This window comes from Gadus morhua, chromosome 9 (assembly GCF_902167405.1).
Source record: "Gadus morhua chromosome 9, gadMor3.0, whole genome shotgun sequence".
Lineage (NCBI taxonomy): Eukaryota > Metazoa > Chordata > Actinopteri > Gadiformes > Gadidae > Gadus > Gadus morhua.
The window spans coordinates 8,422,820-8,435,649 of NC_044056.1; the positions used below are offsets into that span (position 1 = coordinate 8,422,820).

Genomic DNA, 12,830 nt, shown 5'->3' on the forward strand with positions numbered 1-12,830 from the left:
CTGACAACTAGGCAAGGCGACGGCCAGCTGGTCGGAAGCAGTTAGGGTGAGGTGTCTTGCTCAGAGACATCGAGAGTCCTCCGGCTAGGAGGAGCCGGAATCGAACCTGCAAACCTTCCGGTTACTAGTCAACCCGCTCTAGCTCCTGAGCTAGGCCAAATGATCAGAATCTAGAAGCAACAACCGCTCAACATTACCCCTTGGTTGGAAAAACTGGAATAGAATCCAATAGATGCTGCCCTCTTTGGCTCTCCCCTCCAGGCGTCCCTGAAGGAGCGGTTCGACTGGGAGGGCCGCACGGCGGGGCCCCAGTGGCAGGTGCTGGAGGGGGGCCGGCCCTGCACCGACTGCGGGGTGCTGGTGGAGGGAACAGCCCTGTACTTCGGAGGAGCCGACGCGAGGCAGGCAGTCACCGCTGACCTCGACCTGCGCGGAGCCAAGTCAGTGCACTACTCATACATTAGAGATGACCGCTGTCTCATTCATCGTCTTGCGTATCGCTGTGAACGTTGTGTACGTTTGGGCTGGGATTCAAACTCTTTGTGTGGCCTGTGTAGGTTTGTTGAGTACTGGGCCAGGATCGGCAGTGAAGACAACATGACCATGTGTCACCGGCCGACCTGCCGCAGAGAGGGGGTGCTGCTGGACTACTCTACTGACGGAGGTGCAGTAAACAACATATATACCTCCACCTGCCTCATTGATATACATGTAAAACACACCGTATCGCCAGATCATTTTCTTATTGTCATAGCAGTGTGAAGTTTGTTTTTGTGGGGTTGTGCAGTTTAACTCATAGCATATTTTTGTTTAGAGTGACCCTTACCAATTGATCCAGTAAAACATTGATTCAAACCCAATCTGAACCTACCCAAAGAGTGTCCGCCACCAATGATAAAATCACGCTATAAGCAGACGATCTTACTCTTGTCCCTTGCCTTCCCTCGAACCCCTTTCCCCTGTGTGTGAACCGCAGGAGTGTCCTGGGCCCTTCTGCACGAGATGGACTACCTGAAGTACATATCGGTGAGGAGGGACTACATCGTGCTGCCGCAGGGCTCACTGACCAACGCCACGCGCCTGCGCTGGTGGCAGCCCTTCACCATCTCCTCCGGCCTGGCCTCGCCCACCCTGGAGAGAGCGCAGTGGGCCATAGACAACATCCTGGTGGGGGGGTCGGACATCAACCCCTCCATGCTGCTGGACACCTTCGATGACGGTAGGGTCTTCTCTATAAGGTGTCAGGTTTTGCGTCGCCTTCTCTTGCTCTGACGGTGTGCCTGGTCGTACCTTGAGTGTTAAAAAAATAATAATTCCTTCTTCAGCGGGTAAACAACAAGGGGTGCCTCCCTTCTGTTTCTTGAGTCTCAGGATGAATCCTTTATGGATGGAAGATGTCATAAGGACAGTGTTGATGCGTGTCTCCTTTTGGTCCACAGAGGGCGTGTCTCACGAGGAGAGCTGGAGCTTCTACCCCAACGCCGTGCGTACCGCCGGCTTCTGTGGGAACCCGTCCTTCCACCTGTACTGGCCCAACAAGAACCAGGACCACACGCACAACATCCTGGCCACGCGGGAGCTCATCGTTCAGCCCGGATACATCCTGCAGTTCAAGGTACGCTCCAGCAGGATCATAGAGACGCAATCCACTTTCACTTAAAACTATCTTTTATTTTTTAAGTGGCTACTCTTATATGGGTAGTAAATACAGCATATAAATATGTTACTTAAAACAGAAGCTAAACACATCAATGCCACACAAAATCCAATTCATATGTGACCCCAAAGCCTGCAGATCAGCCTGAATCTATATAGATAGATATAAATCTCAAAATGCATATATTTCTATATATATATTCTATATATTTCTTTTTTTAATATATTTATATTATATTTTATTTTATTTTCTATTTCTACATCAAGTAGTTGTAAGTTTATCTTGTCCAGTGTCCAGAAGGAGCCAGTTTATTTTATGAATAACACACTTGGAATTTGACATTGATGCATCGGGGTTCAAAGTTTGGGTAACAAGTCAGAAACAACAGCAAAACATGCGTGTGTTTCAAGCGGCGCCGCGGTTTCTTGACACCGGGGGCTTGTGATTTCAGATCGTGGTGGGCTGCGAGGCGGACACCTGTGAAGACCATCATGCCGTCCTGCTGCAGTACAGGAAGGATGCCAGGTGAGAGGGCAGCACGGCTCCTGGACTCACAGTGATCCACCGCCATCGTACATGTAGGAGTTTGTAACCTCCGTCTCCTCCCACCCCAAGGTCTGACTCGTGGCAGCTGGTGCAGTCCGAGTGCCTGCCCTCCTCGGTCAACAACGTGGGCTGCTCTCCCTTCCAGTTCCACGAGTCCACCATCTACAGCCCCGTCAACAGCTCCACCTGGACCCGGGTCACCGTGCAGCTGCCCGACCACGTCTCCTCTGGGTGAGCAGCAGCGTTGACTACCGCCGGATGAAAGAAACCAGAGAGCCCACACTAGAATAAATGACTTTCTTTAGTACATAAGGCTCCTCAACAATGCAGGGATGTAAGTTAAATGAGTCAAATTTAGAAGTATTAAGTATTATCAAAGTACGTAACAAGAAGAGTAATGCAATTAAAGTATAAAACAAGCATACATGACACATAGCCACAATCTTGGCTATGATGACTGCTAGAGCCACTGCTAGGGCTTTTGGTGAATATACATGGCATAAACGACTCACACATGTCTACTGCCATGATCAACTTCCCTGGCTCAATCCAAGTTTGCCTCTCTCTCTCTCTCTCTCTCTCTCTCTCTCTCTCTCTCTCTCTCTCTCGACCTCAGGGCCACCCAGTTCCGCTGGATCCAGAAGGAGGGGCAGGGCGAGCGCCACAGCTGGGGTGTGGATCACGTGTACATCGGGGAGGCCTGCCCCGGCCTCTGCAGTGGCCACGGCTACTGCACCAGCGGGCTGGTCTGCATCTGCGACGAGGGATACCACGGTGGGCTGCCACACCATAGCTAGGACGTATCACTTGTTTCTCTGTTGAGGCCTTCAGTAGACATGTGACCCAAAGGGTTGACAAGGAGTTGAGTCTGACAGGTGTTATTCATGGAATTAGCTGGGGAACTTTCTAGGCTCTGAATATAATAGAATTCTCTGTCTACAATATGATGTATACATAAATAAATGCTTTCAACTATAATTTGCGGGTCATACACTGCAATATTGGCCTTAAGATAAAGTGTTTCATACAGCAACCCATGGTTTAAAAATCAGTGCATTGCTGTAGTTTTATGTTATTGCTAAATCCTTGAACTATAAAGGGTCACAATGTAGTTGCAAATGCAAAGACACAGCTGGAAGGAAATTAATTATGGTGAAACACACAATAAAAGAACATCTCCACCTCCTACACCCCCAACATCTCACTCTCGTCCTCCTCATCTTCTCTTCTCTCATTGGCCCGCTCCCCGCTTCCCTCTCCCACAGGCGACGACTGCTCCCTGTCCGGCCGCGACCTGCCCAGCTCCATCAAGGACAACTTTGAGTCGGGGAGCGTGTCCCCGGAGAGCTGGCAGCTGATCCAGGGCGGCGGCGTCGGCAGCGGCTGCGGCCAGCTGTCCCCGCACGCCCACGGCGACTCGCTCTACTTCAGCGGCTGCAAGATGAGGCAGGCGGTCACCCGGCCACTGGACCTCACGAGAGCCAGGTACAGGTACTGCCAGCCCTCGCGTCCCGGCACTCCGCTAGACGTTGTTGGACCGCTTGAAGGTGCTGTAAGCGATGTTGTCGTTTTTTTTTTGGTCAACTTCCTGTCTTGCAGGAAGTTAGCTAACTGTGTTTGCAGTTAGCGCCCTCCTCCCTCCGACCAGCGTCACAACATGAACACAGGTTTTTCAGGGCTCGTCAAATTTTCAGATTTATTTTATTTTTTCTTGTATTCATCTTTATTTTTTCACTGCCGTGTTAAATCGTGTAAGTGTTCCTGGGAGAGCTGGCATCTTTAGCTTCTTCCTGTTCCGCCAAAGTCAGTCAAAACTGAAGTCCTGCTACCTGCCCTTGTATGGCCAGAGAGGACCGCCTCTTTGTGTTGTTCTCTCTCCTGATTGGATTATTTGGAACAGGATACCAGAATAATATATATTTTTTTAGTGAAAAGCAGAGTGACCGAAAACTAAATATCAGGCTGAATATAGAGCTATTTAACAAACAATTATCGCTTACAGTGCCTTTAAATGTGATCATCCTAACTTGTGTTACGAAAGCAACCAAACTGTTTTCTAACGGACTGTTGTAGGCTCGGTCCATCGTGGGTTTGTGAAACTCTATAACTGAGCTTGGATCCTTGAATCCAAGGAAAATGTTTGTCTTGCCACCAAACTTTGTTTGTCGATGTAAAGACCGTCTACCAGCTAAGCACACTAACTTCCATGCCATCCTGTCCCAAGTATTGACAAAGACATTTGCCGTCTGTTTCATATACCGATTACAGAATTTCCATGGTGCTCTTGATGTCTCTTCTAATGAACTGATTGCATTCATTGTAACTCATTGTACGTCCAACGCCCACCTCAGCATAGCCCCCAGCCTGTACCTCACCGCTGCTGTTCCTCACGTCCTCTCCCCTCTCTGTCTCCACAGTAAGATCATGTTTGTGCTGCAGATCGGCAGCGCCGCCCAGACGGACAGCTGCAACGTAGCGCTGGACCGCTCGGACACGGTGGACCGGGCCGTGCTGCTGCAGTACAGCGTCAACAGCGGCGTCAGCTGGCACGTGGTGGCCCAGCACCAGCCCAAGGACTTCATCAAGGCCCAGCGGGTGTCCTACAACATCCCCCTGTGAGTGGAGGGGACCGGGCACCCAGTTAGAGAGACCGACGGAGAGTCACAGGGAGGGCGGGGGGAGGGGGAGAGAGAGAGAGAGGGAGGGAGAGAGAGAGAGAGAGAGAGAGAGAGAGAGAGAGAGAGAGAGAGACTAGGAGGTTCATTTTTGCAAGCCTTGATGTGTCGGGAACCCTTTTGATCAGGTGGCAGAGCCATGAATGATTGTATTACTTGAAATAGTTTTAGAAGAGCCGAAATGATCCTTCAATCTTTTCAGTGCGTTTATTCATTCATCCAATCACTGGAAGAGCCGAGTAGGGCTCTAGACCCACAGGCCTAGAAGGCGCCTGGAGGGGGCTTAGAGGGACCTGGAAGGGACCTAGAGGAGCCTGGAAGGGGGGGACTACAAGAAATACACATCAAACATAAAACATAAGGCAGGGGTTGTTTTAGGATTTATGGCCATGAATGAAAGTACCTGAACCCACCATGCCTTTCAAATGAAACACATTATATCCACACTCCCTTTCATTAATAACGATGTGTCCCTCTCCTCTCTCCTCCATCTACCACCTCTCCTCATCCTGGTTGCCAACGCTGCGGCTCTGGGCCGCGTCTCCCCCCAGAGAGGCCAGGGTGAAGGGGGTGATGCTGCGCTGGTGGCAGGCGCGTCACGCCGGGGCCGGGAGAGACCAGTGGGCCTTGGACCACGTGGAAGTCGTTCTGTGAGTACCCAATACCCCAGGAGCCCCCCCCAACACCGTACGTACCCCTCTGCTCCCCTGCCCTACCCGGGCCCCCCCCCCCCCCCCTAGCCACACCCCTCCCCACCTGGGCGGGCCCTGGCCGGCAGCCTAGTCCCACCAGCTCGAGCGAATAGATCAGAAACGAGGCGTTCCCATTGGTTGTCCTCCGCACGGCCAGCCGCAGATCGCTGCCTGCAGCCGCCGAACAGTGAGTGTTGTGAGGTCGCTCTGTTGAGGTCAAAGAGGCAAAGGATCATACAGTTTAACGCTGCTCTGTGTGTGGATGGCTGCTTCGCCTACAGCTGCCGTCAGCAATGTGGCATTTCTGCAAAGTGTTGCACAGTGTATCTCCAATTTGTGCATAGAACACAGACTGGTGCATCAATTGTAATCGAGTCGGAAGCAATTCCCGTCAAACGTGGTAGAAATACTAATTAAATGAATGCCTTCAGCCCTCGGTCAAATTGGAGATACAGTTTGCTTGTGGGATGCCACGGATGTGCCATGTATCTGCATATCTACATCATCACACTAACTATCCATAATCTTTACATGACGACGCCGTAGGGCATTCTGAATGCATTCCCCTGCATGTGGCTGTGGGTATCAGAGCAATGTTTTATTCATGTTGCTTATCGTTCATCCGGGCTTGTGCCCAATGCATTCCAAATGCTTCATCAAGTCATGTGATGCACCCAGCCGCCAGTAAAGCGACACAGACTATTTGCAGAGCTGCACACAGACACTGACACAGATGTCTCGCTCAAATAGACCCACTCAGGCAGAACCATAACACACTGCTCCGTGAGGGCCAAAGCTGAGCTGCCCTGCCCCACGACCTCTCTATCTCGCTCTCTCTCCCTATTGCGCTCTCACTCTCACTCTCGCTCTCTTGCGCTTTCTCCTTCTCGCCTGATTCTCGCTCTTGCTCGCATTCTGGCTCTATCTCTCTCTCTCTCTCTCTCGCGCGCGTGCTTTCTCTCACTCTCTCTCGCTCTCTCTCGCTCTCCCTCACATGATTTTCATGCACTGCTGAAAAGGGAGCGTGTTTCCTCACTCTTCTGTGTTTCTTGTTTTCTCTCTCTGTTCACCACTCCTCCTCTCACTCCCGCTCCCTGCTCCACCTTTTCTCTCGCTGTCCCCTCCCTGCTTGTGACACCTGGGTTGATCATGTGGTCACCCGCTGGTCATGTGACATCACTTTGCTCGCCCTCCTTCCATGGTCCGCCATTTTACTCGATACTCCTCTCCCATCCCTTTCTACCTCCCTTCTTCCCTTCCTTCCTTCCCCACTACCTTCTCTCCAACACTGGCCACCGATGGATGGAGCTGCTGCATCTCCTCTTCCCTCTCCTCCCTCTCTTCCTCCACCTGGGATGGTGTATGATGTTCTCTCCGTGTCTTCACTGTCCACTCTCATGCTCCTCCCCTTTCACTGGTTCCTCGTGCTTTTACTACCCTTTCCTTATCCTTATATTTTCCAACTTGTCTGTCTCTCACTCTCTCTTTCTTCTTTCTAACCCTCCATCACAATATCTTTCTCTCTCTCTTTCTTTCTATTTTCTCTCTCTCTCTTTCTCTTGCTCTCTCTCTCCATCACCATCTCTTTAACACTCTCTCTCTCTCTATCTCCATCACCATCTCTTTATCCCTCTCTCTCTGTCTCTCCTTCACCATCTCTCTCCATCACCACTTCTTTATCACTCTCTCTATATCGCTCTCTCTCCATCACCATCTCTTTAACACTCTCTCTCTCCATCACCATCTCTTTATCACTCTCTCTCTCTCTCTCTCTCTCTCTCTCTCCATCACCATCTCTTTATCCCTCTCTCTCTGTCTCTCCTTCACCATCTCTCTCCATCACCACTTCTTTATCACTCTCTCTATATCGCTCTCTCTCCATCACCATCTCTTTAACACTCTCTCTCTCCATCACCATCTCTTTATCACTCACTCTCTCTCTCTCTCTCTCTCTCTCTCTCTCTCTCTCTCTCTCTCTCTCTCTCTCTCTCTCTCTCTCCATCACCATCTCTTTATCACTCTCTCTTTATCTCTCTCTCCATCACCATCTCTTTATAACTCCCTCTCTCTCTCTCCATCACCATCTCTTTATAACTCCCTCTCTCTCTCTCTATCACCATCTCTTTATCACTCTCTCTTTATCTCTCTCTCTCTATCACCATCTCTCTCTCCTTGTCTCTGATACTGGCTCTTTCTCCCTTGACCGTCTCTCTCCCCTCTCCCCTCTCTCTCTGGGCCCCTGCCCTCCCTGCCACCCCGGTCCAACCCCCCAGGCCTGGGTCTCTGCCCCCCCTGACCTTTCTGCGAGACAGCTGCCCCCTCCACCTCCTGCCCCGCCCCTCTCGCCCTCTAACCTCTGCTCTCTTCTGTATTCTGCTCCCTCTGGCATGGCTGTAGCGTCAGGTAAGTTCTCCGTCTCCCCCTGAATGCAGCCCCCCCCCCCCCCCCTCCCTCCCTGACCCCCTCCCCCCCACCCAACTCCACCATCGACCAACACCCACCCACCCAGTCCACCATCCACCTAACCCCACCACCACCACCACCCTCCTCTGAACCCATCGCACTGCAAAGCGCTCCTCCCTCTTGCTTACCCTCACACCACCAAGGCACCAGCAGCAGCAGCAGTAGCACCGCCACCACCACTATCCTCTATATATATCGTCCTGCTGTCGCCGTACCACCAGCCCCATACTCTACCCATGTGGGTTCCAACCTGTTGGCCTGTGACTCCCTTTCTAGCTCTGAAAATGTTTGTGGCCTCAACTTTTGCCTTCGTTTAAAAGTCCCGGTGGACGTAATCACATCGCTGTACTGCACGCTAAGTGCTTGCTCGAGGCTATCAATCACTAGGCAGTCCGTTCAGGTATATCACCTATGAGACAAAAATGTATCATCAAATATCAATGGCTAAGCAGCCATCCCTGTGAACCCAGGTCCATATCGGGGGACCCAAAGTGGGGTCACGACCCACAGGTTGGAAACCACTGCTCCACACTGTCACATCAGTCCGCTCTCTGGCTATAGGCAGGCAGGCCAGCACAGGAAACACAAACACACCGACCATATATTTAGATTAACTCCAAAGCTCAAGCATTTACAAAGAGTTAACGAACATTAACATTAACAAGAGTTAATAAATATCCACTCGACATTAGGTTTCAAAATACAATTTTGTTGTTGTCATTGCTATGCTGGTGTATCAACACTGAAACAACTTAAATTGTTGTGTTTGCGTGTGTATATGTGTGATGTAATCTGTCACTATTTCAATGTTTGTTGGCGGCTCACGAGAACACTTTACCGTAGCGTAAATGAAGCTATAGCTGCCTGGGAAATCAAAACCCAGCATTAACATGGATCCAGCACTGACATATTAGTAACGCCCTGCCGACATCCTACTGGGATCATACTGACATACTACTGACATACAACTAGCATACCATACCAGTAGCATACTACTGACATACAACAAGCATACCATACCAGTAGCATACTACTGACATACAACTAGCATACCATACCAGTAACATACTACTGACATACAACTAGCATACCATACAAGTAGCATACTACTGACATACAACTAGCATACCATACCAGTAGCATACTACTGACATACAACAAGCATACGATACCAGTAGCATACTACTGACATACAACTAGCATACGATACCAGTAGCATACTACTGACATACAACTAGCATACCATACCAGTAACATATCACTGACATACAACTAGCATACTACTGACATACTACTAGCATACTACTGACATACTACTAGCATACTAGTGACATACTACTAGCATACTACTGACATACTAAAAGTCTACCACTAGCATACCACTAACCACTGACTTACTACTGACTTACTACTGAAATAATACTGACAAACTACTGACACACTACTAAAATACTACTAGCATGCTACTAGCATACTACTGACGTACAACTAGCGTGCCAGTGCCCCCAGACGAGAGCCCAGCGAGGCGGTGGGCGCCCCTGCATGGCTCTGTGTGGACCCACTACTGCTCCATGCCTCCATCCTCCTCCACCAAGGCTGTCAAGAGGCTAGGCCTTGACCCCCAGCCAGGAAGACCCCCGCCACAGCCCCCCGACACACGGCCACCTGCCCGCCCGCAGTCCAACGCCATCGACAAGCACACACACATATACACGCAGAAACACACTAACACACACGCGCACACATGCAGAAACACACAGGCCCCCACGCAGACACATACACGCAGAAACACACTAACACACACACACACATGCAGAAACGCGCAGGCCCAAACACACACAGACACGCAGAATCGCAGGCGTCCCACTTTGACCAGTTCCAATCCCTTCCATCTGCCGTTCACACATCCACTCTCACAACCCCACCCGCCAACGCTAACCCCACCACCACCACCTCCACCACCACCCCTACCACACACACACACACACACACACACAAAGCTCTCCAGCCCCCCCCCCCCCCCCACCCCCATCAACCAACCCACCACCCCACCACCCGCCCCCGCTTCGCAGAGATCCCTGCCTGCCCTGGCTGCACTCCTGGCTCACTGGCACCGCCCTGCTGGATGGAAGAAGCAAATGAACAGGCTAAGCAAGAGCGACCTTTGCAGCTTCTCTTCTCTGTTTGTCTCTCGGTTTTTGGAATCCCCTCTCTGTCTCCATCCCAATCTGTCTCTCTCTCTCTCTTTCTATTTGGCTGTTTTTTTCCAACTCTGACCCCCCCCCCCCCCCCAACTTCCTGACCTCAAACACTCTGACAGGGGTGCATCAGAGCTGTACCCCCCTCCCCTCCTCCCCACCCACCCACCTCCCTGTCACCCCCCCCCCCCCCCCATTGTCTGACATAGACGTCCTCGTCCCATGTGTGTCTCGTCCCGTGATACGTGGGTCTGTTTTCCTACCGTAGGAGATGTGTCCGAGCTACCTAGACAACCACACTCAACCACGTTCGGCTGCCTCTCATATCGTCTGCACCCCCGTGTAGAGTAGCGCCCTGGTGGCTCCCGTGTTATTTACTCTCCAAGCCCCCCATAGCCCCCCTAACCCCCCCCCCACCCCAGCCCGGTCAAACTAACCATACCTGTGTGTTGAGTGTGTGTGTGTGTGAGGTCACGGTTGTTACCCTAATGCACTGTTGTCCGGCATGGACTCTGCTGAATGGCAGCTGCATCTGGGCAAATGTGACTAGGAAGTGTGTGCGTGTGTGCGTGCGCGCGTGTGTGTGTGTGTGTGTGCATGAGAAGGCCTAGTGATCTTCACTTGCTCACTAATGCTTAATCCCGTTCTCTTCTCTTTTTTTTGCCCTCTGTTTCCCACTCTTTTGTCTCACTGTCTTTGCATCCCTGTAGCACGCGCAAGCAAACCTACATGATGAACTTTGCCAGACAGACCGGCCTGCGTCACTACTACAGCCGTAAGAGGCGGGCACTGCGACTGCATGCCTAGGCCTGTGCTGAGAAAGGGATTGGCTTCCTCTGACCTGCCAATCACACTCCATCCTCCCGCTCCCCCTGACAACACGTTGCCCTGTTGAGTCCCAGCCGCAAGTGGATTCCAGTCAGCCTTAGACCAACCTACCCCACCCTACCCTACCTACCTACCTACCTACCGACCTACCTATCCTATTCTAAGATACTGGTCATTCATTTGGTTTACACTGCAGCCAATCAAGGCCTTCCCCAAACACACGCATTTGGCGGGAAGACTTGGAAGGAAGGAGCGGCAAAGGCAGCCATTTTGTTATTATGGATTCTTTGTTTTGGTCGTTCTGTTTTTTTGATTCATGGACCTTTGCGGTATCCGGTTGTTTTATAATGATTTGCTGTTGGTTGTTCTGATTCCTGTTCCCAGTTGTGAAGCCGCCTCCGCTGGCTCTGTCCCTTGTCACACCCCAACTCCCTCCTCCTCCTCCTCCTCCTCCATCACCCCCACGCCTCCTCCACCACCACCACCTCCTCCGCCTCCTCCTCCTCCACGTCCTCTTGCCACACTGTGAAGCCCCAGCGATATTAAACGAGACGTCGGCCCGATCGGGGGGCCGCCGCCCGCCCCCGCAGCTCCACTGAGCCGCCCGCCCAGGAGAGAGGACCCCGCGCCGAACCCTGACCCCCACCCACACCTCCACCCCCGACCCCCCCCAAACCAGTACCAGTATGCCGGGAGCAAGACCCCGCCACCCCGATACGATACAGACCCTGACGAGGAGGAAGCTACGCGGCTAGCCGAAGACGCTAACGGATTAAACAAAAAGAAAGAGAAAAAAAATGTCCAAAAAAAAAAAAGCTAAAGAAACGAGTACGGTGTTCTTGCTGTTCTGTGTGTCTGTGGGTTCAGTTTGTGATGAGTTGACTGTGCTGTTGCGTTTCCATTCGTTTGTTCGTTTTCTACTAATTCATCTACTTTGATGGGAGGGGAGGGAGGGAGAGGGGGAGGGAGGGGGGAGGGAGAGGTGGGGTTGCTGGGCTCTGTTCTCTGTTCCTTGTTCACGCTAGATGGATGGAGGTAGGGGAGGGGAAGGGGGGGCGGGGGGGGGCCTGATGCGACCTCTCCCCCCCTTCCCCCCGCCTGACCTCCCGCGAGGGGACGAACCGGATGGACGATTCACGAGAGAGAGGAGAAGAGTTCGAAGAAAAACAAGAAGGAAAAAATAAAAGACTGAATATTGTTTTTGTTTTTCTATTTTTTTTTATATATGTTGGTTCCCGAAAAATACAGATATTTATGGTAAATGGCTCTCCACGTAACCTATTTAAAATGCACTGTGCGTGAAAAACCTGTATGTTATTTTCCAGTGTTAAGTTATTAGGCGGTCGTGTCAAGACTGTGACATCTCTCCCCTCTCTCTCTTTTTCTCTTGTGCTGTTTCCCGACCCCACCTCTCTCTCTGCCAATTTCTGATACCTGGAGGTGAGGTTCTGTTCGTGTTGTTTTTGAAGTCTGTGTAATATGGACCCTCTGCCCTCAGTGTAACTCCAGTATAGCAACAATCTCCTGTATATATATATCTATATCCACTATGGGAAGACCCAGCAGCCTTATAAAAGGGAAAATAAAGAACTGCCCAAACCTCATACTGTATACACCGACCCAGCCCTGTCTACTCTCTGTGTGTGTGTGTGTGTGTGTGTGTGTCCTTTCTTAGAGGTTATGAACTTATGACATATACTTTCTGACTTAAGCGTGCTTAGAAGTGCTGGCGAATCATGTGTGTGTGTGGGTCAAAAAATAGATCAGGCAG

General features: G+C 51.2%; 1 protein-coding gene across 6 annotated transcripts in view; it reads left to right on the forward strand.

Moving 5' to 3' along the window:
- reln (reelin) overlaps nucleotides 1-12,670 on the forward strand; it is a 108,037-nt gene extending 95,367 nt beyond the window's left edge. For 2 of the 6 annotated variants that reach the window (XM_030365844.1, XM_030365845.1), the window contains exons 54-64: nucleotides 262-440; nucleotides 558-664; nucleotides 977-1,219; nucleotides 1,440-1,615; nucleotides 2,109-2,182; nucleotides 2,273-2,434; nucleotides 2,820-2,977; nucleotides 3,469-3,694; nucleotides 4,621-4,818; nucleotides 5,430-5,528; nucleotides 11,444-12,670. In XM_030365844.1, coding sequence (XP_030221704.1) covers nucleotides 262-440; nucleotides 558-664; nucleotides 977-1,219; nucleotides 1,440-1,615; nucleotides 2,109-2,182; nucleotides 2,273-2,434; nucleotides 2,820-2,977; nucleotides 3,469-3,694; nucleotides 4,621-4,818; nucleotides 5,430-5,528; nucleotides 11,444-11,588 — 1,767 coding nt within the window. In that variant the 3' untranslated portion in view covers nucleotides 11,589-12,670. The other 4 variants (XM_030365848.1, XM_030365850.1, XM_030365847.1 and 1 more) reach the window with 3 other exon arrangements.
- The last annotated feature ends 160 nt before the right edge of the window (nucleotides 12,671-12,830 follow it).